Source organism: Anarhichas minor, unplaced genomic scaffold, assembly GCF_050575085.1.
Source record: "Anarhichas minor isolate MPS153535 unplaced genomic scaffold, ASM5057508v1 ptg000058l, whole genome shotgun sequence".
In the NCBI taxonomy this organism is placed as follows: Eukaryota; Metazoa; Chordata; class Actinopteri; order Perciformes; family Anarhichadidae; genus Anarhichas; species Anarhichas minor.
Genome location: NW_027466504.1, coordinates 7,746,753 through 7,774,350, shown reverse-complemented (window position 1 = coordinate 7,774,350; position 27,598 = coordinate 7,746,753). Strand labels below are relative to the sequence as shown.

General features: G+C 44.3%; 1 protein-coding gene across 3 annotated transcripts in view; it reads left to right on the top strand.

Annotated features, from left to right (window-relative positions):
- Positions 1–27,598, top strand: part of ate1 (arginyltransferase 1) — a 52,026-nt gene that overhangs the window by 6,578 nt on the left and 17,850 nt on the right. The window contains exons 6-11 of one of the 3 annotated variants that reach the window (XR_012947501.1): positions 2,255–2,469; positions 5,995–6,123; positions 13,614–13,646; positions 19,533–19,714; positions 23,525–23,624; positions 25,859–25,922. Coding sequence is in view for 2 of the 3 variants with exons in the window: in XM_076076533.1 (XP_075932648.1) it covers positions 2,255–2,469; positions 7,602–7,730; positions 13,614–13,646; positions 19,533–19,714; positions 23,525–23,624 (659 nt within the window). In the remaining variant the exon portion in view is untranslated. Of the gene's footprint in view, positions 1–2,254; positions 2,470–5,994; positions 6,124–7,601; positions 7,731–13,613; positions 13,647–19,532; positions 19,715–23,524; positions 23,625–25,858; positions 25,923–27,598 lie in introns of all 3 variants that reach the window. The other 2 variants (XM_076076533.1, XM_076076532.1) reach the window with 2 other exon arrangements.

The following is a 27,598-nucleotide window of genomic DNA, read 5'->3' as shown; positions in this document are numbered from 1 at the left end:
TATAGGAGGTCATACGTGGTGATTGAGAGGGCTTATTTGTACAGAGAGTACAGTTTCCCAGAGTTTCTATAATATGACCCTGCATAGCACCATGTTAATATTTTAGTGGCTGCTCTCGGATAACTGCATCGTCCTCCCACAGTAAATTCATGTAATGTCACCATGTGTTTACATGCAAGAAAGCAAGTATGTCACAATTCTAGACAGATTTCGGGGGAGAGGGAGAGTGTCACGGCTTTTATGAAGTGCTAACTGCTGGAGCGGGAGTATGTGTCCTCCACAGGAACTGATCTGTCAGACTTTATCTTCACCGCGGCTCCATATGCTGTCCTCAGGAGTACCTGTGTCTGTTTGTGCAAGACCGAGAGAAAGTGTATCAGTGTGTGTGTGTGTAGTGAGAGTGTAATAGGAGGGAGGAGAGGCACGTGGACAGAGTAATCGTGGATCAGGGCTGATGTGTTTGTGGTTGAGACGGTGTGTGTGAGACGAACACAGTCCAGACTCTGTGCGACCGGTCTGTCTTGACTTTGTCGCGTCTATTCCGAGAGAGGAAAACCCTCCGACCTCACTAGCATCACAGGTTGAAACAAATTGTTTCCCCAAGAACTTTAGTTACATTATACTAGAATATTTTGCTGTTGCTGTAGTCCTCAAGCTCACCCTATACATTCAAAATCAGGGTTTGAAGATAAATCATGAAATAAGCCAGAATCTGCAAATACTTCCGGTCTGTTTTTACTATTCACAAGACAGACGCTGCACCTTAACAGTAGAAGAAGTAGTTTGAGTCAGCTGAAGCTGAACGCTTCCAGTGACGCGTGGCCAGTGCCAGAGTTTCCCTCTCCCCTCGTCAGGACCAGGCGTCCCTCTCTTCCCCGTTACGTCGACACAGGGGAAAGTTGGTAAGCGAGCTGATGGCGGCGGCTGGCAATAGGACAAGCAGGAAATGGCTCTCGTTTCCTTATTGCTCCAAACAGGATGTAGGCGTGTAAACTGTTGACATGGGATGCCCGGAGAGCTGTGGGGGCTTAGAAAGAGCCCAGAAGGTGGTGGTGGTGGGGTGGGGGGGGGGGGGGGGGGTCGAGGAGGAGGAGGAGGAGGTGGTGGGGGGGGGGTCGAGGAGGAGGAGGAGGAGGAGGAGGAGGAGGAGGAGGAGGAGGGGGGGGGGGCAAAGAGAGGGAAACTAGGGGAGATTCAGTTGCTTCAGAGAATGTTAATGTTACTCTTGTTGAGAGAGAAAAAGGGAGAAAGTGCGTCTTCTGCTCGTAACAACCTTTTTTAAATGGTGAGCAGAGCAACTCATTCATGTGCCACAGCAGCTTAGATCTGGTATTTCTGTCATTTTAGAGAAAAACGCCCATGGATTCATTATGGCCCCTGTTTCTGCTTCTTCTGTTCTTTTCTTATAGATACACACTAGCTAGCAGCTAACCCTTTGGGCTTGCACAGATCATATTGTTTTATAGCTTCCTAAGCAATGATGTAAGCTAAAGTCTATTGAGGCAGGGAATCAAGAAAATGACTTCTAAAGGTGGTGGGGGGGGGGGCACACTAAAGTAAACATGGCAGCCAATCTGCCCAGAGAGGCAGGCAGAAATCTGCACTCTTTTGAGACTCCTCAATATCAGCGGCTTGAAGCTCCCACCTCTCGTACTTCTGTGTTTAGTCTTATTCCTAAAGCTTAGTTCATACTCGCCGTAGCGAGGTGTGCACGCTAGAAACCGACGTTATTACGGCCTACGCGCAAGGCACTTGCTCTCGCACCTCTTGAATTTTGTAACTTTGCACACGTGGTGCGTGCAATCAGAGCTTTCCAGATGTGACTGTCGCAAATGTTCACTGATAAGAGCACTATTAACATTCCTGAGGATTTCGCAGAGACGGCTAATTTGTTTTTAAATGCTTTCAAAACCGGAGGTCTTAAAAACAATCTTCATTTGAGTAAATTCTTTGCCAGCCAAATCAAATTGTCAATCAGGATATTGTTCCTTTATAATGCATTTACTACCCGACTTCTGCCTTTACAGGGCTTGTATAAAGGCATTTAAGTAGTCTATTCAAATGAGATATGAGTTTACAGTTTATTGCAATTCCTCCTCTGCATAGTGGAGGTTGGTTTCTGGCTTTTAGATGCGCAACACTCGTCTTCTTGCTTCTTCACAGTACATTTTGATTGTACGGCAATGCTTTGAAAACGAGTACCGTTGGAAAGCTTTGACAATCCCCCCCCTCCTCTCTTCTGTCTGGGCTGCAGGGATGGGTGCTGATCCCGGTCGGCCGCCATGTCGGAAGGCCAGAGACTTAAGAAAGGAGCGACGTCTTCAGAAAGAGCAGATTAGACAACACGCTGATGGGGACTCTTCCATTGTCTCTCCTACTCCACCCACTCCGGCACTGACCAAGCAGCCCAAACCCCTGGAAGATTTCATCAGTGAGTCATTGCCTGACAACTCTTCTCATTGCCTTGAGGTAAGCAGAAATATGGAGTAGGTACTTTCTTTTTCTTCTTTTTTATGGGACTTGGAATAAACATTAGCCAGTTGGGATGATTCCAGCTATCATTTGGAAATCGTGTTTTTGTTTGAGCTCTCTGTCTCCATAATGTTTGGATTGACTTAGCCTGAAAATATGGTTTCATAGAGCCCTCTTCCCCAGCTCCAGTGACTTCACCATGTGTTTATGTGTGCAGAGAGGATAGCTGGCCAGAGCAGAGTGGAAAAACCACTTCTTCCCAGTTTAAAATTCACCCAAATGACAGGCACACCACACAAACTGGGTCGCGTTACACTACGGACGACATTAAGACCACAGCTCCCAGCTCAGCCGATATGAGAGGACCTGGAAATTAACTTTTGGCTGGGGGCAGAACGATGTAGAAAGAGCTCTGGCGAAGGCCTCGAGCTAAGGTTGGTAGAGTAACGTCATTCTTGGTCTTGACCAAGATTTGAGCCAGATGCAGTGAGGAACCAGGCGGTGTCTGTCTCTTGTCTTTGTAGCCCCTGAGACTAGACCGGCAAGACCTTCTCCCAGTCAGCTCTTTCCAATTGGATTAATTTGTTTGCCTGCAATTATGGTTCCATTTTCACTAAGTGGGCATGAACACAAGGTCGTCCTGTGCAAAGGGAGGTTAATGACACGTCTTACAAGTGAAATAATTGAGAGATGCTGTTTATTACATGTGGCTATAGGCTGCATCAGATTTGTGGCTAAAGGACAATTTGGATGATAAGCAGTTGAGTGAATCTGCTGCAGAGCGGTGGGCCTCTGTTGACTTACTGTTGACGGAGCTGCGGGCTTTGAGAGGTTGTCACACCAGTACCAGGAGATATCTGTTGACAGTAGAGCATTTAAATGTAGTAGCAGCTCAATTTCATCATACACACATCTGTTAAAGATATCTTGACTGATGAGAATGCTCTACATGATACATAGGACGTTTTTGAAAGTACATTTAGACAGGAAATGGATAAGAAGAAATGCGGCTCACCTTTTCTTACTGCTCAGTTGCCGTATCTCTCTTACCGTTATTGGTGTGTAGAGTCCGGCACCTTGGAGGAGCATATTACTACTGAAGTAATAGCAAAGAGATAAGTCACAGCAACAGGACAGACGAGTTTAGATTAACTGTGCGTGCAGTCCGGTAGTTACCTCAGTCCTGGCCTTAAAGGGGAACACCACCTAAACTTATAATCCAAATATGTTATTTCCATGGGCTTGGAAAGTTCAATCCGTATTTGTGAACATGAGCTACTCTCTCACAAACAGAAACCAGAGAAGCTAGTCTCACATTTAAAGTATAAAGTGTCGAGCCGCTCCGTAAACAATCAATGAGAAACTGATTCTGTAGACTCACAGAATGTTTATTTTATTTTTAAAAATCCAAATAAGCTTCACTCTATTGTAGTGTTGTGAGTTCATAAAACAGGAAATGTACCCAAAACTCAGAACATTACCCTGGTTGCTCTCTGTGTCATCTATAATATCTTTACCAATTCATTGTCTATGGAGCAGCTCCACACTTAATAACGTAATGACATCACCAATATGAGTTTCTGGTTTTTGGATTTGGGAGAGCGTTGATCATGTTCAGTAATGTTTTTGGACTGTCTTGAACGAGAGGTCCAGTGACCACCACCAGGGGTCAGTGTGCCATCGTGAGTTAGAGCCTCTCGGGCACCTCTGGAACACCTCTGGAATTGTCGAGCCATCATTCCCCTCTCGAGTCTCCTCTACTGTCTCCACACTCTGCTCATGCTTTCATAGTGTTTTCTTCTAAATCTATTGATGGCAGGCATTGGTTCTACAATCAATTGGCTCCTCTATTGTATACTTTATATCAAGGTGTTGAATATCCGTGTTCAGAGCAACACATCTTTCATTAAAGCTTTGATAAACCATGATCTTTCAGTTGAGTTAAAGTTAAAGAAAAGCCACTGGTATTCTGTTGCTTTAGTTGAACGTTCATAAAGCGGTGTCAGACTGCTAGTGTTACATTTCAAGACCGTTATGAGAATTGCTAAAAATTTAATTTCCATGCTGTCCACTATCTGCCACAGTGGTGTTTCGCCACAAATGATTTCAGCCTTTCAAAATGTATCTCTAGATTTAGAACGAAATTAAAAAAGGACAGAACTTCAGCATTGTCCTTTTTATGTAAGAGGCCCAACGTGTCTGTTTGACTAAAGATGTGGCTGCCAAGTGGACATATGAGAGAAACCCACTCGGGTCCAACTCAAACAAACCCCCAGGTTCAATTCCTCCAGTCTGTCCGTCCAGGGGATTCTTATGGCACAGCCTCCGTGGCCAACAAAAGCTTCCAAACCCAGAGACGGTTAATTAAATGGGGCCGGAGGATGTAGCGGCACAACAGTTTTCCTTTCCACACGTCTTTATATCACAGGCTTCTCCTTATTCTCCCAGTTAACATTGATTTATAGCACTGCAAACATTTACTTATTTTGTATGCAGCTTTCACGTCTATGGACTTATTAATGTATTTGCTAACTTTTGCTGTTTTACTTACCAGGGTTATGTTAGCTGAACTTGGATTCATGTCAATGTGTGTCCTGCTCATCACAAGTATTTCAAGACTAATCCGTAGACACTATATAGCCTCACTTTCTGAAGCCAATGCACATATTGATATATGTGTGTTGAGGATATCAGCCAATAGGATTTTTTTTCTTTGTGACCAAGATATATAGCGACTTGGATATTTTACGGTTTACTTGTCAATGCTCTCTGGTGGACAGACTTGGTGAAACTGTCTAAATGACCTGAAACCTAGTTCGGTATTTCTATGCTGCACTTTATGTTCCTTATCGGCCCAAATATACATCGATACGGTACGTCTGCAATAACATATCAGCCCATGTATATTATCTATATCTCTATATAGTCTCCCGACAAGTCATCAAAGGACCTCTGCACACTGTCATTTCTATTCGGGTTTGATCAGGATCAAGAAGAAAGTCTCAGAAGACATGGTGAAGCACTGGAAATGGGTTCATATGCACAATATGAAGGGAAGATAGAAAGTCAAAAGGCTAATGGTTATTTCTTCTTTTTGAGGACCTCCACGAGCACTTGAGTTTTCCATAACAGCACATGCTAGTTACATGCTAGTTACGATCTTGTTCTTTTGAGTTACACCTGCTGTTTTTGTGTGGAGACGGACACAACGCACCCTCTTTGTATCGTTCTTGTTTTCCCATCAAGCTACAGCTATGCTTACCAACGGCTGTTATTAGTGAACACAAGGATATTTACTAAAGAAGAGTAACACAACTGTCAAACTGTCCCCAATTTATCCGTAAAATCTTCAGGGCGTGTCACGCGGCCCGGAGAGGGTGTGTTTGTGTCGGTCTCTCTCTCCCTCCCCGCTCTCCTCACACTATTTATCTTTGGTTTGTGACGATATCTTCCACTGATGTTATTCTCTGTACTTTTTCCATTTTTGATGTTAACCTTTGTCTGCCCGTATTCTTTTTGAAGGTGAGGCTAGTGCGCTCCAGTCCCCCTAGCCCGCAGTTCAAAGCCTCTTTCGACGGCTCCTACCAGGTGTACAAACTCTACCAGATGGCCATTCACAAGGACCCTCCTGACAAACCCTCCGAGAGCCAGGTCAGAGGGTGGGGGGCATAGGTCGACCTGCTCAAGGGGTGCCCAGGGAGGGAGGGAGAGGGTCGACAAGTTTGGGTTACCTACAAAGGCATCAAAAGCATTTTATCTTGCTCTAATTTCTTATGAATAAGTTATATTGGTTATTTTATATCATGTCATGGACTAAAATGTATCATTGCCTCAACAATTCATTTATGGTAAGTGCAGGATGTGATTACTTTTTCAACAAACGCAACACAGGTAGTAGTTTTTGTTGAAAAAATATTTAACAATTGAATATCATTTTTTGATTTATTTAACCCTTTAAACAAGTTGCTCAAGTGATATCATTTTTTTTTTTTAAGCTTTAACTTAGTTAAATCTTTTAATCAACATCAAGATCTTTCTGTATTTTGGTTAGTGTTTACGATAGACCTATTATAGGAGACGAGGTTAAACAACATTTACACCCTTGCCAAAATGTATGCCATATGCATCGATGCAGCCAAAATGATCAAAAAAAGCTGAAATAGTCCCGAGTGATGCATAAGGGTTGAATCTGAATGAACAGTAGGTAATGGACTGTGTTATCAAACTGTATGAGACGGAAAACTTGATTTGCGCTTCAACTTTGCTGCATCTTAACGGTTTAAAAATCGAGGGGAAATAAACAAAATGCCTGTATGAATGAAGAACAAGTTAATGTGTTCATATTAAAGAGAGCGTATGTGTATACGAGGGGGAAATGTTTCCATACGTTGTGGTTGAGAGCAGTGTTTCTCCAGGTGTCTGAGCTGTTAGTCAGTCTTGAGCTGTTCGTCAGCTGAACCCTCTCGACCTTGACACGCCATAGTTCAGATATGTCATAGTTGTGTCTGAACTGGAACCGCATTTGAGTTTGAGGATTAATGTCATTACCACCGCGGTAATGACATTTTACTTGTCTTTGTGCGTGCGGCCTGTTTTCTTGAGAGGAGACTGTAGTGATGGAAGAGTGTCTATGTGTCTGTCTGGGATGATTCACGGAGACACGATTTTGGCTGTTCTGCTGCTCCGGACCTTCTGACGCTGTGTTGAGTCTTGAATTATCTTCAAATCTGCGGTAAAAGCTGGGCGGTGCACTGGCCTCATCTTCAAGTCCTTTATCATTTTGAAAACACACTTTCAGTCTCCTAGAATCCTATTGTTTTCACTCATTCATGTGTCTTTTGTGCACAGCAGTCTGAATCAAGTCTCAAACTCAAAAACGGACAAGTTTGCCTTGAGGACTAGGAGACTGATGTGAACCCTAAGATTCCAAAACACGTGTATAAGACTGTTTAAAACCTCTGCTGAATCCTGCACTGTCAAGTCCTCCAAAGCACCTATGATTTTTCTTCTTGTTGTTTTAAAAAAAGATTTCATTTTCTAACAACTCACCGTCCTTTTATTGATTGTCAACCCTTATAAAACCTCCCTCCACCTTATTGCTCCTTTCCCTCCACACCCTGTGCTTGAAGGTGAGGCTAGTGCCGGTCAACTTTGAGGACCCTCAATTCACAGCGTCCTATCAGCAGTCGGTGGCGCTGTACGCCCGCTACCAGATGGCCATTCACGGTGATGACCCCGGCGATTGTAGTGAGAGCGAGGTACTGCATGATTATTATTCTGCACCTACTGTAGGGCACTACTGCACATGCTTGTTCCAGCACCTTGCTGCTTTTTCAAATTTAAAGTCGTTTTTAAATCTCAAGTAGTAATGTGTAGGATTTAGTGGCATCTAGCGGTGAGGCTGAATACCCATCCACGCACCGCTCACTTTCCAAGCGTGTCGGAGAACCTTCGGTGGCCTTCAGGTAACGTAGAAACGTCTACTGTAGAAACATGGCGGTGCAACATGGCAGACTTTGTGAAGAGGACCCGCTCCGTATGTAGATGTATAAACGGCTCATTCTGAGCTTACCAAAACACAACCAATTTTATTTTCAGTTGCAGGAGTGTATACGCTGATAGAAACATAGTGATGAATATTATATTCCAGTTAAATCTTACACACTGGACCTTTAGTCCTTAGTATGTTGGACTGTTTGGTGAAACGAGCACTCTTCAGATGTCAACTTGGACTTTTCTGGGATTTTGTAGACTAAATAATCCTCTAAGTGAGTGATCTTTGTAATTATTGACAGGTTAATTTGTAATGAAAGTAATCCCTAGTTGTGGGAAATCCAGTTTGATACTAATCTTTGTTTATTTGTTGTCGTCTCAGTCTTTGCACCTGGATCAACCACAGTTTATCCCACTGTCCATCACATGCTATTCGGAGAATTGCAACATTCATTGGACCTCGATAAATTATTATAATTATAAAAACGTTTTTCTGCACGCAATGCTTTGAACTTTAAACTCTATAAAAGACAGAGAGAAGAAGTTGACTAGTTCATGCAGTGAATGAGAAGTATTGTCTAGTAATGAATAAGAATGGGCATCACCAATTAGAGATTCATAAAGTTTGAAAATTATTTTATAAGTCTCAGTAAATTGGACTATAAAATATATACACAGACCTGCATTTCTCCACTTTACATATGAATAAAACAGGCGAAAATAAAGTCTAGTCAGGATGTATAACTGCTGGACACGCTCACCAACCTGAGAGGGCCTTTTGTCCCTCAGGGCTGGAAAAACAACCTCCTCCTCCACCCTCCTGCCAGCAGGCCTCAGTAAATTACTTGAATTCTCCAGCTTGTAAAAGTAAGGTAATTAATAAATAATAAAAGCTGTCAGATTGGGCAGACTGTGGCAGATTCTTTCCTAGTGCCATAACACCAGCTCTATTAAAGGGAGCGTGTGTTTGTGCGTGTTGTGTGTGCACCTCAGGTTTATAACTGTACTGGGATCAGATGGGTTCAAGAACTAGAGGAATAGCTTTAAAAAAAAAAAAAAAAAGGAAAGGTGTGGGGCTGCACAAACACCGCTGTCTGAAAATACAGTCTTTTTTTTTTTTTTTTTTTGAAGGACTTTCCAAGTTGTATACTGACTGAATGTAGTATAGTGTCAAAGCACAGAGTGGGTTCATTACTCCTGTAGGACATTCATTGTAATTCACCTTGACATCTCTACCATAGGAAATGGTATATGCAGGACTCTACATTGCAGCTAGGGCTGAGCGATAATTCAATATGGTAATTTATTGTTGTTCAATGGAATCATATCGTGATGAAACTGTATATTGAGATATATTCAAGGCTTCCATCCTCCTGGGATCGGCCTCTATAAAGTGCCTCTTCTGTTCTATCCTTAATACTAGAACTGGAGTTGCCATGCCGTCCTCTCTCCTTGGTTCGTCTTTATTATATCCCCCTTTGTTGGACTCACTACAGTGGCAGCCACTCCTGAGCCCACAGTAGGAAACACTACTGATTTTATTTTCTTGCCCGTAAAGCTCAGTTGTCTTCCCAGAAGCTCGGAGCCCCCCCCCCCCCCGTCGTCCTGTGGCATTCATAAAGAAATGGAAAACACATTGTCGATGTGGTGATGGCACATTTTGGTGCCATGCCATTCTATGCCTGCTGCTGCTACCGAGGAAGTTGGGTCATTTAGTATTTGTTGAGGTATTTATTAATCCATTAAAGTACTACCTTGGGACAGAATGTGGAATGCCGTCAGCCTGGCTCAGAGCCAGGCGATAGGAGAGATTGTAGTTCAATTACCCTGCCAAAATTGTACTACCATTAGACAGTAGGATGTCCTAAAGGGGACTGACTTTGTTTGTTTAAGGATCTATGCATTTCCCGTCATACCAGGACTGGAAGGGAGCCAGACATTATTCCTTCCACAACCAATCATGGTTTCCTGACGGAGTTGAAGCACAAACTAGCAACTATTTAGACGCACGTGTGCATACACACACACAGACACAGACACACACGCACACACTCTTACTCACACATAGTGGTCTTAACTGTTTTGCTGAGCCGTGACTCTGAGTTCCTGCACATGTGGCATTCATTTTGAGGAAAACAAATCCTGTTAAATCTGTATTTACTCTTCTTGATGGCCGGGACCTTAACCAAGATGCATGGAAAAAAAAAGAAGTATATGGAAAAAGCTGCGAAATGCCAATAAAATGTGTCATTAAAGATGGAAGAAATGAACGAGGAAAATACATTTTGGCTTGGCTCAAAGCTATTTGCAACATGGTTATGCACAATAACGAGACGTTCAATTAAACTTTCAATAAGCAGCATTCCTTTTATGGCAGAGTTTAAGTATTTTGTTTGTATTTACCTCATTGATCTGTGTACTGCGGCGAGGATCCTGCAGCTCCTCTGCTGCACACTGAAACAAACACATATCTAGTCAGCAAATGTTCGGTGAACATAAGAAGAAAGGGGTTGTTTTCTTATTGTTTTCTTAATGTGATAGATGCAAATCAGGCACATAGTCGCAAAAATAAGTACAGCCATTTGAGCGAAAGAGCACGACGACGAGAGGTCTAAGTAGCAATTAGGTTTAAGCAGATGCATGTGTTTATGTGCCGTATGTGTGTGAGTGAAGACACGACAGCTTGTGCGTGTGTATGTGTGTGTTTGAGACGGCTGCTTGCCCTTCTAATCGTACACAGATGAGTGTTTACTATAGGAAAGGGAGAGTTCGAGAGGAAGCGATGGACTCCATGTGTTGTAGATGAGAACGTTCCAGAGGGCACTGTGGACACGGCTCCGTTCACAGGCATATGTGGTGTTGTATTAGAGATGCAGAGAGAGAGAGAGAGAGGGGAAGCTGAGAATTTATGTTAGTTCCCTTGCCATCTCCAAGCCTGAGTGACGGCACCTACACATTAGACTGTCTGTCTCCTGCAGAGTCTGTCTGTGTGTGTGTGTGTGTGTGTGTGTTAAGGAGTTTGTTTGTTTGAGTGTCTGTGTCAGCCTGGCTGGGCCGCGTGGTCAGTGGGGGGCCTGCCAGGCTCCAGGAGAGAGCGGCCTCACCCAGCCAAAGCAGGGTTGACACAGCAGTGGAAAGTTGCGCCTCTCTTTCCTCTTGGTATGATTACCCATCAGCCCCCACGATCAGCGCCTGGTAAAGGTGCAAGAGGAGGAGGAGGGACCGAGGACTGCTACAAGCTGTCAGAACTTAACATGAAGCACACATCCAAGTATGCATTTGCATACATGAACAGGCTCTAATGTGTAAAACACTCGCACACACTTACTCGTCTAATGAAATAATACGGCATTTCACTACAAAGTCGATTCACAGTTCCACACACGCACAGCAGCCAGGGCCTTTCATGGCCTTCATAAATGATGTCATCTAATAACTGCAGCTGTTGTTCTGTTGGTAAACCATTTAGTTTTTTTGTGAGGTTTGAACAAAAGTTTCATTTGTGCCCTCTGGCAGTGTTGCACATTGGGAGGCGTTGCTGTTGGTAATTTGTTAACTGGCAGCGTACAGTAGTCACAAGTAGTCTTTACTGGCATGGTTACACAGGTGGGGAACTTGATAAGCATGTTTTTGCATGAGCAGCGATCATTATCAACTAAACAGATGTAGTCATTGCAATTTCCACATTGGTCATGGAAAGTGTAAAATGTGCACAAAATACTCCCGTTTAGCAGGTTTATAAAATACATTTAAATGCAAGAATATGTATAAGTGTAACTGCATTCAGTGAGTTGCCAATATTTCACTACTGCTAAAAGTTCAAAGACAAGTTCTTCCTGGGGTAGATGTAGCTCAAGGACTGTTGCAGTAACTGCATGTAAATATTTTGCAAGTACAGTTGGCCCTTATGGCATTGAGCAGGAGCATGCGAGGTTAAAATGACAGTTTACGACGTGTTGTTTTGTGTCGGAGCAACATCCCCTCGACTTCTCTCCGTCCTGGTAAGAGGTCGAGTCGAGGGTAAAGACGGGTGTGTTGCATCTTGTTGACGTCTTCGGCACCGCAGGGTGCACAGATTGTGAGTCTTTTATAGCCGCAAAACGTGCATGCATTGTTATTGTTTTAGTTCTGTTGTTTTTAAGCTCTGCACACTGGTTGTCTTCTTGCAGAATCTTACGTGATCCTGATACTTTATAGAGTCACTTATTTTCCTGACTGGAACTTCACTAATATTTTTGGTGGATTTTAGTCATTTTTATGACTGGAAGCCAACTCAGTGGGTGACTTTGATGGGTAGTGAAAAGTGTTTGCTCCAAGGCCAAGGTAAAATAGAAATGACAGACGACGGTGCATCATTCTGTAGCCCCTCGCTGCCAAAACATCCCCCGTGTTGGAGAGCACTGCGTAAGTGTCCTCAACACACACACACACACACACACACACAGACACAAACTCACACACACACTCTTTTGGATGAGTTCGGGAAACTGTCAGGATTTTGAGTTGCACCTAGGCCAGGACTGTCCCACCCATCGAACCATGGCGTCGGCAGTCGATGCTATTACTAGCCGTACTGCTGTGCACGCAGACGGAGGATTTTGGTGTGTGCTTGTAGAGCATGTTAGTTTTAATGAAAGGGAAAGTCCGATATCCGTGCCAGTATGGGGCTTTACAGAGCTGCAGTGTGAACTTGGATTCATCCATTTATTGAGAACTCTGTGAGAGTTTAGTTTTATTCCAAATACCAGCCGTGCTAACAGAAATCACGAGTAATCACGCAGACAAGCTAGTAGAGCTTTGGTTTGAATGAGGAAAAACAAGACAAAACCTCCCAGTGTTTACAGCAGCCTTACACAAGAGTGTGATAATGTAATAACATAATTCATATGCCCTCCTTGTTTATTTCATCCTATCTGCATCATCTCTCTATCTTGTGTTTATGATACTTTGTTGCTATTCTAGCCTCCTGTCTGGACCACCAGACAGCGGAACATTTCTGCAAATGAAAGACAGAGCTGGAATTGTAGCGTTTCCTTGTGAAATATGAACTTGAAAACTGCGGTGTGGCGCGTGAGGGTGAGATAGACGGGGCAAACCAAAAGCTGTCCATCACTGCTCCGCTGTGGCCGTGCTGGTTCTCATTATAGATCGGGTTTCGGCCCGAAACATGGCAGGGCGCTCCGTTTTGTCTTCCAGTCCTGCAGGTCAGCTCGTCTGTAAACACACTGCTCTCAACCCCCGGCGCTAAAAAAGTGTAGAGAATGGAAGAAAGATTTAATGGTTCCACAGACATAAAGTCCCCCAGTAATTGGTATCTCATGTGCATTTTGCAGCGTGTTTCGAGGTAGGCTGTTTTGACGACAACGCTGATTATTTAAGCCGTCACTATATGTCCTCCCTGGATTGTGAGCCTCAGTTGATAGGCTAAATGTTTTCATTTGTGTAAATACAGTTTTTGCTTTTATGCCCCTTTATGAATGAGGGGGGGGGGCTGCATTTTATATGTGACACCCGAGTGAGGGGAAAAACAGGGAGGGATAAGCTATATAGGAAAGCAAAGGAGTGGTGTATGGTTTTCATTTAAACCTTTTCAAAAAGAGTTGGTGACCCACAGAACTAACTGTTTTTCTCTCTGCCTCCCTCCACAGTTCCGGAGATTTCTCTGTGATTCACCACTAGAGGTATGTATTTCTTTTGGCCTGTTGACAGTTTAATAAACCCCCTTTTTTAAATGTCTCTATTCATCCATACGTGTTACCTGTAATGATTTATCAACAAAGAAAATGTCCTCCTGGTGAAATTACTGTCATGGAGATGATGATAATGGTTTGAAAAAACAAGTCCAGCATTTCAGTTTAGCTCTTCATCAAACACTCTGGAAAGGGGGCTAAATGCACACTAGTTCCCCTCGTCCGGCACATACCTACCCAGCCACCTTTGCTCTCTCTCTCTCTCTCTCTCTTCAAGAGCCCTCCAGCTGGATTGAGCGGGGGGGGGGGTTGTTAAGGGATTCAGGAAGGGTTTTTTGATTCATATCGGAGGGGTTTTAATTTAGCCCTGTCTAAGTGAAAGGGGGTGCTGAGGGAGGAAAACAGTGAAATATGGTGTCCAGACTGTGTTGCAATGGTTTTGCACAAGGTCTTCAGACCAGTCCTTTCCTGTGGCCTTCACAGGACGGGACTCACCTCTGCTCTTCACTCTATGTGGTGTGGTACGCATTAAAGCACCAGAAGCCGATAGTATGTTTTTGTATTGGAGGGCTGAACAATTAAAGAGATGAAGAGAAAATGTTGCTTGTAGTTTAGCTGACTGCTCAGCTGACTGCGACTAGCTCATGGTAACGGTCTGCAGACGGCTAAGTTGTTTTCTTTCCTATGTAGCAACTATTTAGCACTACAATTTTTATTGTGCAACCCTGTCGTACAATGACAACCATGTAACCTTTTAACTTGTAAACTAACAGCACCATTTTCTCTCCGTCTCTGAACCGCTTCGTAGATATCGTCAGACTCTCTTTTCCATAAGTTTGCTTTACAGTGCAGGCAGTTGTTGCAAATGCTGGAATAGCAGCGTTTCCTGCAGGATATTCCACCATTGAATCAGGGTTTCACTGAAGTAATGTGCAAGGGCATCTGCATTTGTAAAGCCACCAATAGGATTTACTAAAGCCTGAAAACGGAGCCAAGAGAAGGTGCAGAAGCCTAGTTTTCTCTCAGACCACTTTAATTAACAGATGCTGAAGGGTTACCTTTTTGCCTAATGACGCCAAAACTATACTGCCTATCCCAGCTTTAAATTCATACAATATTGCTTCAAATCCATTGACTGATTCGATTTTTTAGATGCTTATAATATGAAGCATATTAATGGCATCTGGAAGAGGATTCACTGTTAAGCTGCGGCATTCTCTGTGGTCACTGAGTGAGATATGCAGCCAGGCAGCACTGAGCACTTAGCAGGCCCGGTGAGCTGCAACCTTCAGAAACACCAGTGGACCTGTTGGGTCAGGACAATTACACCAGCAATTAGACACCAGGATGGGCACTTGTAACGGCCACTTTAACAGGATTGAGGTCCAGGAGCACACACAACCCGACTGACACAGGGACGCACAAACACAGTCACTTTGTGTTGCCCCGTGGGCCCCCTCAGGCCTTCACTAATGAACATCATTAGTGTTTATAGGAAACAAGCTTTTATCACCTCGTCAAGGCTGTCGGCCAGGCACACTGAATTACACACACACACACACACACACACACACACACACACACACACACGTACCGTGGCATACTGCCTCACATATCTTCCTGCCGCCACTGTCCTGTCCTCTCAGACGGGTTCAGGACGCCGTCTCCGTTCCTTTGGCCTCCTCTCGCCCAACGTGTTTTTATTTCTTTCTCTGACCCCCCCCCCCCACCCCCCCCTCCCGTCTCCTGTCTCTCTCCAAATGCTCTCCATTTCAGAGTGATTATGTGCTACCTCTGCGTGTCGGCCTACATCTGTCTCCAATCAGAGCGCTATTAAAACGCACACACACAGACACTCACCACATGGGCCTGCATACTGTGTGGTTCATCAGCTCTCATGTGAGCCGGTATTTATACAAATGTATTCAAACGGCATACTTACAAATCCAACTGCAGCTAAGTAGGATCCAGGTCGTCTGACTTATGTCTGACTGACTGACTGTCGTATTTGTGTGCTGTTGTGTTTCGCTTCACCAAAATTGCAGAGGATTCGGGCTGAAACTCTGAGGTAATTAACATCAGCTGTTCCTGATTCCTCTGGTTTTTAAAAAAAATAGATTTACGCCCCCACAAACAGACACGTAAACACATTTGTGCAGTCTGATAAACAGTGGCACATCAGTACCTGCAGACATGGCGAGCAGTAGGCATGCAGGTGTCTGTCACTGCACTTGACCTCAGTGAGGTCTAAGTGGCATGTGCTGGAGGAACTCTGTTTTACGGGCTGTGTGGGGTTCGTGCAATCATTCTGTTTCTATTTATTTTCCTTAACAGCCTCCTAATGTGTCTAACCAAGGGGCAAACACTCATTAAAAGGGGTGTTGGCCAATTAGTCACTAAGTTATTATTATTATTATTATTTTTATTTTTTTTATTTTTTTTTTTTTATGGCCACAGCTCTCAACCTTTCTCTCCATTTGTCTCTCTTGTGTTTCGGGCTCTTTTTCTTTCCTTGAGAGATAAGAGAAAGACAATTTCCGTTATGTAAATACACGGAGATACACATCAGCAGGGAATGCACCAGCTGACATACCATAGTAGTGAAGACACAGACCCCACTGTGCATGCCTCGGCTGTACAGTAAGCCAAAAAACAGAAAGGTCGACCAGCTGCATGTACTGTAAAACAGTAGAACCGTTCTGTAAATGACTTTCCCTTTGTCCTTTACGGCACGGCAGAACTACATATGTTTGCATACTGACCTGTACCTGATAATGGTGCTCACGATGTGAGCTGTGCTACGCCTGCAGCCTGCTCGCAGGACTTGCTCTGTGCGGTTGTGAGTGGATGCACATTTGTCAGAGAGAGAGAGAGAGAGAGAGAGAGAGAGAGAGAGAGAGAGAGAGAGAGAGAGAGAGAGAGAGAGAGAGAGAGAGAGAGAGAGAGAGAGAGAGAGAGAGAGAGAGAGAGAGAGAGAGAGAGAGAGAGAGAGAGAGAGAGAGAGAGAGAGAGAGAGAGAGAGACTTTGAAATGTGTGAGTTCAACAGAGGCGGCATCATTGCTGCAGTAGGTCTGACAACTCGATGTTGTAGATTTCCACGGTTGATGAGTTAAGCATGAAAAAAAACTTGTTAACCCTCATCCCCCACTGATTAGATTTCCACCTAAAAACAATGAATAGACAGAATGTGCTATTTATCCACAACAATGACCCAAACCGCACTTGAAATAAGAAGCTGCACTTGTTTTAGTGTGTCTTCAAAATAATGTTTATAAACCACATAATAAGGCTGATGAATGAATGCTAAATAACAAAACAAGAAAATAAAGAAAACTACAAATGAATATAATAAATAGAAACATGGGAAAATCATTACTGGGGGGGGAAAATAAATCTGTAAAACAAGCAAGAAACTAGACAAACCCATGCTCATCCCAAATATATTGTGTGATTCACTATTGAATAAACTCAAAGCTAATTCCAAAATCTGTTTAAACTAAAATCTGTCACATTCTCTGAGCAGAAGCCAAGTCTTTGTCCATTCTGTTATTGGAAAACAATTATCCAGAAAACTGTTTTGATCAGATGCTTTGTGGCGTTTCATCCCATTGGCTGAAACGCCACCCTCTCTGTCCAAATTGGGCTTTTCCATCAACGTGTTCCTCATAAAAACACATCAATGAATGTTTAAAAGGCATCAGTGCACTGCAGAATCTAGCAAGGCCACACATTGGTCCACTGACTTTCAACCACATACAATAATGTCCTTTGAAGTGTTTGTGAAAAATCTTACAGGGAAAAACATCCTCAGTAGCAAGAAAGGACATTTTCATTTCTCACACGAGACAATTAGAACTGGCGTAGTCCTTTCTTTTTTTGTGAGTATAGTCAGTCAATTCTTCTTTATATAGTTTCTCCAGTGCACATTCTCCTTCAAATCCCTTTCTCTACCATGTCGGACCATCATTAGATCCAGATCAGGCTTATAGGATTTTCTAGAAAAAGCAACTCGACACATGCTACACAGAAAGGGTCTGAGAGTCAGTATCATACACTAGGTTCCCGTTTCTGATATTTATACGTGGTTGAAACCATCATGCGGCGCGCTGCTCACAGGGCCCTGTGTTCAGGCCATATGAGAGCGATTTGGGGGCTGCAGGGGAAACTCTGGGTGGTTTGAAGTGTTCCAGAGAATGTTTAGATTGTTGTCACAGTGGCAAGGACACAACCATTAAGCTGTCGTCTGAGGTGACGCGCAGGTCAGTCAGACAAGATCGGCCTTGAACATGGTACGAACTCCCCAACAAACATGCAAGCTCAGACAGACATTGCTTCTTTTGCACAGGCATTCACAGCTCTATAATTGTGCTCAAGCATTTATACTCGAGGTGGGGTAAGAAAAAAAAAAAAGAAAAAATCGCTCTTTCTTACACACACTGATCACCTCTCGCTCTTTCCCTTTTACTTACAACTTCTTAGCTGTCACAGAGGGGCCTCTGACAAAGCCTCCAGTGTTTCTGGGGGAACTGGTGCCAAGAAATAACAGGCTGCCTGCTTTCATAGACAGACAGTTCCCTCGACGCACACACACACACACACACACACACACACACACACACACACACACACACACACAGAGGGCTTGCTCCAGATGTGGTGCCTGTCACCCTTCAACACTCCCACCTGCCCCCAAGTAACTGTTTTTTTTATTTTTTATTCTTCCCTCCTTTTTGCCTAAACCCACAACATTTTTATGTCGTATCATATGGCCTCTGATGTGGGGCATCATTTAGACAATTGAATCATCCCTTCCCACCCAACTACTCCCACACAAAAGTAAATGGACTCTGGTTTATATTGTGTCAGACAGGTAATCAGACCTGAGTTTTCAAGACGCCTGAGCTAGTGGGATATTATCTTATTTTATTTTTAACTACCAGCTCTACTTAAGAAAACCTTGCATGGTGGTAAGGAGGAATGTGGCACACCATTGGTGATGTTCAGTCCTGTGGGCTCACAGAGCTGCATGGAGAGTGTGTGTGTGTGTGCCTTGTTTTTGTTTGGCCAGGTTTAATTTGATCAGAGTGTGGGCCCAGTGGCGCGATGGATTAGCGAGCTAGCTCTCTCAGTGTTGTGATAACTAGCAGCGTCTGCGCTACTTAACTGAGTCCAGATGAATGTCGGTGAAGGAGAAGGATCCTGTTACTAGTGCGCTGAAGAAAGAGACACACACGCACACACACAAACCAATACCCCAGCTTACTATGACTTTTAACCCGAACCCCAAGCCTCCGTGATAAAAGCAGTAAAGTGACTTGATTGAAAAACCCAGCGTGTGGATCCCTATGAGAAACGCAACGTGTGTCAAACACTTGACTGTTTTATTAATGGGGTGGACTCGAGCGCACGGGTGGACACCTACACCCACATTCTTTCATGCCACATAGAGAGAGCAGACACAGACGTAGAGGAGAAAGCTTGGCAACACTCCACCACCGCCTGGTGAAATGGATTTTGCTCATGCAGGTTCTTTTATTAAAAAGTCCTCTCCTGGAGTGTTTCTGTGGTCAGCCCCCACCCCCAACTCCCCCCAGCTCTCGCTCCACATTTGGGAGCCATTAGCAGGCTGAATGTGAGGCTACTGTACACCCCCACACATTATGTGTGAGGCCTGGCGGGGAAAAGCCTGGATTATGATACACCATCATACAGGTGTGTGTGTGTATAAGACAGTACAAAAACAGACCTATTAAATACCACATTCTCAGTCCACTGTGATTTATATGTTTTACTTACAAACCCTAAGGCACACAAGCGTACAGTTCTGACCAGTGACCACCTTTTCTTACCCTTTTCCTCTCTGTGCCTCTCTCCAGGCGGAACATTCCCCCGACGGGCCCGAGGTGGGCTACGGCTCCTTCCACCAGCAGTACTGGCTGGACGGGCGCATCGTGGCGGTGGGGGTGATCGATATCCTGCCTACATGCGTGTCCTCCGTCTACCTTTACTACCACCCAGACTTTGCCTCGCTGTCTCTGGGCTCCTACTCTGCCCTCAGGTTGGTTGCCAGGACTTAGACCATCCCACAAAACGTGTCGCAAAACATATTAGATGGTGGAGATTGTTGGTAGTGCCGATGGCATGTCTGGAATGGTGTCCGTGCTCATGCTTGATAACATCCATATTTCTGTTGCTTCATGTCACAAACAGGATGCTGCAGTTTGTTCTGATGGACATCAAACAAGAATTTGCAGCAGATGTCTTGTCAAATGTAACCCAGTGGTGCTCAATGCAAATTATGAAGTAGCATAAAAGCTTTAGGATTATCCAGTTATTTACAGTAACTATACTGTGTCTTAAAACGAATAGAGTAACGATTCAATGTCGCTCTTTTCATGAGAGGAGTTGCTTTGCCTCTCGTCGGTGGCCGTTCCCTTCTTTGTTCTCGCTTTTATTCTTCCTCCCTTTTCATCCCTCACACTTGCCCTCCTCTCGACCTGCTCTCTGCCTGACTCTTGATCTTTTTGTCTCCTTCCAAATTTTTTATCTTCCCTTAGAACTGTATACTATAAGTGCCATAATACTGTAGGTCGTGGAAAAGTACCTCTTTCTTCACACTTGATTGGCCGAGGCAGTGCTCCGTTTGTGGTTCAGCTGACGACGGCGCTCTCTGCCAAGATGAAATAAGAGAACACACACACACACGCTACAGGCGCACATATCTGGCGTTTCCTGTAAAATGTAACCCAATAATGTGAGAATGGCCTTTTCAAATATTTCTGCCCAGATGTGGGGGAACTGCGGGACCTCGTCTTCAAAGTTGCCGTGTGCAGGTGCGAGCGTTCGTTCGTGTGCACGCACGCACGTGTCGCGCGCACTAAGTCAGCCCTAACGGTTTGGACAGACGGGCTCTGCTCGTATCGAGGGAACACCCTGGTCATGACTTATTATTTTAAGAGTCCGACTCCAAGAGTAACACAGAGTGCTCGGTGTGTGGAGGAGGCCCCGGAGGAGGGAGCCAGCGGGACTAAAATCCTCCCGTTTGTTTACAGACACCAGAGCCCGGGCCTTTGATCAGGTCTGGACACTCCCTAGTCTGCTGGGCCTGGCTGACTCTGTCCAAAACTTACTGTTCAGAACGCATGTGCGCACACCCCCACACAACGTGTGCAAACAGTTAGAACATTAGATTAGATGGTGTCTCTTCTCCACAGTAAGCCCAACTGCATTGGAACTTGGGCTGTTCAACCATGTACAAGTGCACCCCTTTAAAATATCCAAGTACATGTTAACAGTGTAGCAGAACTTAGCTTTGTTTTTTGGGGGGGGTGGGGGACCCTGTTTTGTTGTCATCATCTGAGAAAACAGCCGTAGAGTTTGGATTATGTTACAGTTGTGGCGAAAGATGTTTCAAAAGTACAAAAACAAGTACAGCACTGTGTGTATTTCGGTCCTCTGTACATCGGTATGTGTGTGTACCTGTGATTCAGCAGTAGAAACAGGAGAGGGGGGTGTTGAGAAATTTCTTGCAGGAGTGTAGCTCCCTCTGCCACGGGCGAGGAGGAGGAGGAGGAGGAGGAGGAGGAGGAGGAGGAGGAGGAGGAGGAGGAGGAGGAGGAGGAGGAGGAGGAGGAGGAGGAGGAGGAGGAGGAGGAGGAGGAGGAGGAGGAGGAGGAGGAGGAGGAGGAGGAGGAGATAATGAGGTGCCTGAGGCGCTGTGTGTAGGAAACACAGCTGGTGTCCAACCTCGATCACTTTCTTCTCATCCTCATCCAAGTTCTTAAATATTTAGTAATTGCTGATACTGCACTCATTAAAAAAAAATATAATAAAAAGTTAGCAGTAGGCCTACTTTAGAATAAGTATAGCTGTTTAGATTTTACATAGCCGAAAAAATCTGCATTGCAGCTTTCCATTAATGATTTTTTAAAAAGTAATATGTTGAATAGTTGTGCATAGTTTTTGAGCATTTTAAGTTCAATGTCCACAGCAACATGTTAGAAGTGTATTACACCTGCAATATATAGCAGAGGCAAAGCTACATCTAGTTTCAACACAAAGGGGCTCTGCACACATGGCTTGCTCGAAGCCTTGTCATGTCATTGATGCTGAACTGCTGGCTGCTGTTGGTTGTGCACTATTTAGTTCACATGGCCTTTAACTCACTCACAACTTTGCACAGTTTTCACGGATCCCATTGGAGCATTTATTAAAGCCACTTAAACAAGGGATTGGAAATGGATCAGACTTTTACATAATCGCTAGTGTTTTTTATATGTACGTACGTATGTATGTACACTATAAGATTTCAGGTTCATTTCCCCAGTTAAATGAACCTCTGTGTGCTTCCCATCACTTGTAGCTCACTTTGCGTTTCAGATCGTGTGTGTGTGTGTGTGTGTGTGTGTGTGTGTGTGTGTGTGTGTGTGTGTGTGTGTGTGTGTGTGTGTGTGTGTGTGTGTGTGTGTGTGTGTGTGTGTGTGTGTGTGTGTGTGTGTGTGTGTGTGTGTGTGTCAGTATGAGGGAAGCTGTGCAGGAGCATAGGGCTTGATAATTGGCTTGTGCTGGAGTGTCAGATGGCTGAAGAGGGGATAATGGCGGACTCAAGCTGCTGCCGTGGGGGTGTGAAGGCCTCAAGTGAAGGGGGGGGGGGCGCAGGGCTTTTTTGTGAATGGGCCTCTCTTGACCCCCCCTCCCCCAATTCAGGCCTGCCGGGCGCTTTTGTGGAAAGGGGCTGGGAACCCGGGAACCTGGCAGCAAGCGGGTGACCTTCTAGCACCTCGCTCTAGCTGCCTCTCCTCTCCCTCCCTTTCTCTTTCTTGACCCCCCTCTTTTATATTCTCCTCCTGCTCCCTCTCTCTCCCTGTCTCTCCCCCTCCCCGGCTCAGCCTGCTTTGTCCCATGTCTTATTTTTCAGTCCATCTATTTTATTTTAAGGCCTCTTTCTCTCTCTCTGTTAGCTATTGTAAGAAAGGGAATTCTCCCCCTTCATTTAAGCGGGTGAAACACAGAGGGTGGAAGGAAGAGTGAAACAAAAAGAGAGAAGAAAGCGGAGCTGGAATTTAGTTATGGAATACTGAAGAAAACAGCGGAGGGAAGGGAGAAAATGGGCTTTTAGAGAAAGGATGCAATTAAGGAAGAAACTATTGAGGAACAAATAAAGCGAGCAAGACATTTACTGTATTTAAAGAAGCCAGATAAATCTTCCAAGTTCTAAATCTTCATTTTACACGCTCTCTCTCCCTCCTTTTTCACCACCTTCTTTTCTGTTGGAGGGCTCAATGGCGATAAAGAGAAGGCAGTTGTTTTTGTGTAATGAAATGAGACCAAGAAAAGCTGCCTTATTGAGTGTGGGTCTTTACTTCCATCATGCTAGGCACTGCTCTAGTCAGAGCTGCTTGCACCAATTTTATTTCTTTACGCCCTTATTTGCATGCTGTTGATATGATATAATATAACTAACCTGTAAGAAGAAATACTTTTTAGGTATTGCAATATTAATTAGTATATTCTAAATGACTCTTTGCTTTGTCTGGCTTCTTGTTCTGCTGATCATCTCTGGTGTGTCTTTAGGGTGCAATGTCTTACTGCACGTGCACATGTTTGTGTCTAAAACACAGTGCGAGCTACTTTACATCAGCCGACATAAACGTACATTTAAAAACTGTGAAATTTAAAACTCGGCGCACTGCAATGCAGCAGCTGCAGCCAGGATGAGCTAAAGACGGGGGAAAGCGGTGCCGGAGTGAGCCACCGTTGTAAGAGGCACCGGCACCGAGCTGCATGCATATGTGCTGTTTCTGAAAGCCTGAGCCTTTTCTTACGGTGCCGCTCTAAAAAGGTGTGTCTTGTGTGTTTCCTGCCACAGGGAGATCGCTTTCACCAGGCAGCTGCAGAAACAGTCCCCCAAGCTGTCCTACTACTACCTGGGCTTTTACATCCACTCCTGTCCCAAGATGCGGTATAAGGTATGCATTGTCTCACACTGACATGTACAACAAGTTTCTCATGTTTTTTTCACCTTCGTTTAAACAGCATCTCCATGTGCTGAAAAGAGGTTTGATGCTTTGATCAAAACATAGTTGTTGAAACATTTCCACATCACTTCAGGCATTTTTCACATGGTATTATACTAGTATTAGGGCTGAACACATTAATATGTGTGGACGTTAATATATGAAAATAAATATGAATCTTACTGAGATTAAGACTGCATCTTACTGAGCAGGTCACGCTCTGCACAATACCCTGACTCTGTCGAGCTTCCTCATGTCTGAACCCAAATACGTCCAGATAACGGATGTACTGTTCCCCCTCTGACATGTTAAGTCATCTCTTGCTCTTCAATGTTCAGTTCTGCTGAGATCATTTCCACACAGTACTACTGCTAGCATGAAAGCGTGGGGGGGCATTTTACATTTCTTCAACTACTCCCTCTTGCACGAGTCACATGATGCTCAGGGTAGCGCCTTTGCACGTGAAGCCCACGGGGCTATTTCCGAACCTCTGATTGGTTAGATTGTGTACCATTAATAAAACAAAACATTTATTGCATTTGTTACATCGCAAAGGCGATTTTTTTATTTAACTGGTAATACCTAACTGGTATTACATTTAATATTTCAGTCTGTTGGCATCACCGAGAGGATTGCTGCAACACTAGATGGTCCGAGTGAGTTAAACTCCTGGCAGTGTATGTGCAATATTACATACATCATGCAAACTTTAGATTTTATATAACGTACTTCTGCCCCTAAAACATGACGGCAACACTGTTCCTTTCTTTTATCTGTTCATGATAACTAGTTGTAATATAGTTCATATGAACTACAAGTCTTTGCCCATGCTCCCCAAAATGCCACGATGCTATATGAGTCTGTCCTTTTACTGTACCGTTATCCTGTGTGCAGGACAGACGATAAAGCTGTAACGTAGAGCTGTTTTATGGGCACATCAGGACGATGAGTCTGTGTCAGTCTCCAATGTTGATGCCTGTCTCACCATATTTACCTACACCGCTTCCTGTCTGTCAGGCCAGTGACAAAGTAGTTTGTTCTGCTGATTACTTTTGCATAATGTAGGTTTCCAGCCCATCTCTTTTTCCTCTTCTGCTTCTGTTATTATAGCTGCCGAGGCCTCTACAGGGGCCTACCTATGTGCTTCTCTCTCATTTGCACACCTGCTCTAATTTTGTATGTATTACAGTTTGGAATTCTGCTCTTTTGAGCTCAGTGACACATATCAAGTATATCTTTTTAGGATGAAATAGTAGATTAGGCTTTACCTAAAAGATAAACATTCAACAATGTGTTTGTAACAATTCAAAGGTAGGTCAGGGATGCTTTGTCAGAGATCCACTGTAGCTATCACGATGACGTGTACATGCAAATGCGTTTTACTCAAATGCACATGGAAGCATTATTAAATCCAAACAGCATATTCATGTGCTGTAAACCTCAAAGATAGGAGGGATAAAAACAAGGGGAAATTTAAGTCGGTGTGAGAGAGAAATAAAAAAAACGATGGAGGGGAGGTACAGGCAAGGAAGAGAGGCTGCTGAAGACATTAGAGGTTGAGAGGAGGGTCACACTGCTGGCGGCAACATTAACTCAGTAGCAAGGAGTGTGTTGCTCACGTGCGCACATGCATGCATAGTTTTTACACAAGTGTAGTCGATGTACTTTTACACAAAATCGCATAATTGACATGCACATGCACGCAGGAGCCACTAGTCACAAACGTGCTCACATTCACGCCAAACGCCTCTTAAAGATCTATAGCCTCAGAAGTACGGTGAAAGAAAGCAGCCTTTCCAAGTCCAGTACTTTTGGCCAAGATTTACCATTCATCCCTTCTTTCTCTCATCCGTCTACTAATTCCTCCATTTCTCTGTCGTTTCATTCAGATGTTCCCAGAGATTGTTCTTGTTCATGGGAGACTGATGTCTTGTTGGGGATTATGGCAAAGTGCCACATCTTTTTGTCCATTTACAGCTTGTTTTGGGGTTTTGCGTAGTGCTTTGCCCATTTTCTGTGTATGGAATGCATGTGAGTGCGTTTGCTCTATTTACGTGTCTGTGTGTGTTGAATCTTGATCACGCTGTTTGCCTGTGAACGCTGTTACCACAGCACCTAACCCCCCCCTGCGCTGGTATTTACTCCCCCAACCCCCCATATCTGTTCTTGTGTGTTTGCCATTGCAGCGTCTTGTTCACCAACCTCTCCACTTCTTCCTATTTTACCCGTGTGGAGGAACACAGGACAAGGGTGAGAAGGTTGCCCAGTTCCCACCTTTTGGGCTCTCACACTCCCACAGAAACACAGCCGCGCTCCAACACACCCTCACCGCATGCACGGTGTCTCGCTCTATTGTCGGATTTGCATATGAGCCCAAGTAGTTCATTAATGCACAGGCATACTGTGGAATTGTTCAAGCCGCTAAGATGGGGGAGCCCCTAAACTCCACTGTTATTGTGTTGGAGGTTTTCTGGTTTCTGGATCTCCGTCCTGCTGCTTGCCTCTCTAAAGACCCAAACACCAGCACTTGAACCCTACTGGACACCACTCAAACCCCTCAAACACCACTCCCTCTCTCCTTTTTACCCACGCACACCCTCCTTTCAACCGCTGAACTCCCTCTACCCATCCGTTCACACTAATGTGGAGACATGTAAAATACACCGCTGCCGTTTTAGGCTGCAGTGCACGCTGGTGGTGCTTTTCACACCCAAATTCTGAGCTTTTGGGAACACTAAAAAAAAAAAAGGTCTAAAATCAGTTTTCTCATACAGTGCTCTCATTCCCTGAGGAGTAATAGAAGTGCATTGTTTATGTAACTCACACCAGCAGCATAATGAAAGGCTTTTTCATGGTGAAAGTGTTCAAAGACTTACCAGAGAGTTTATAATTCTAGTAGTAAGGGAACCTCTACCTGAGCTGTTTTTTGCTATTGTTGTCCCCTTGTATGTTCCTGCTGTATGTGTGTTGGGGACTTGGCTGTGTAAGGCTGCAGTCATGAGAGTGGACTGACTCGTATCTGTGTTTCTTTTTTAGAGTGTTCTTGAGTTTTGAGTTGGTGGGAAAAAAAAATCTTTTCTGCCAAGTCGCATCTCTGCATGCCCGGGGGAACAGCTCCATGTGTGATGGGTTTAAAAGGTCTCAGCAGTGCCAAAGCCTGGACATGGTCCTGTAGCGCAGCCTTAAAGGGTCCTAGAAGACTTGGAGTCCAGCCAGGAGCAGGGGTCTGCCTGGCCAGTATCAGTCCCTCACCTTTGTTCTCAAAGCTAGGACGGAGCGTCCCACAGAGCCTTGCTGTTTTGGCTGCTGGGTTCAGGGTTAGACGTGACATCCTGCCCCTGGCTCCTGTCCCTGGTCCTTTGGCCCTCCCTTGGCCCTCTGATGTTGAGCTGTAGAGAGCAGAAGGTGAAGCAGTTGGAGGCTAAATGAGACCAAAGGTCTTGGCCCTTCTGCCACTCTTTTTTTTTTTTTATTTTATTTTTTTTTTTCTTCTTTACTTTGCTCTCATGTGAAGCTAAAAGTCATCTGAATGAACCGCTCTTAGAGTGCACATTTCTTGGGGCTTCCATAACAAAAAATAAATTGTCACTGCATGCTCGTTAAAAATCTGGCACCATCAAGACATTTTGCTAAAAAAAAAACCTCTATCTAGATGCAGCTATAGTCTATTTTCTTTCATTGCCTGGGCTTCATGTTCTTGATGTGCTCTGCCTGACCCATCGCTTCAACTCGCATTGGTTTTTCTCACCATGTTTTATTCCCTTGTCCTCCAATAACTCCGCCATCCAGCTTCAGCAGCTCACAAAACTCGGAGTTTCATTAGCTTTCATTTGATCCATTTTGGACAGAGCGAGGAGTTAAAGATCCGTGCCACGTCGTAGTGATTTTCCATTTCTTTGCAGAGGTGTGTGTGTATATATGTGAGA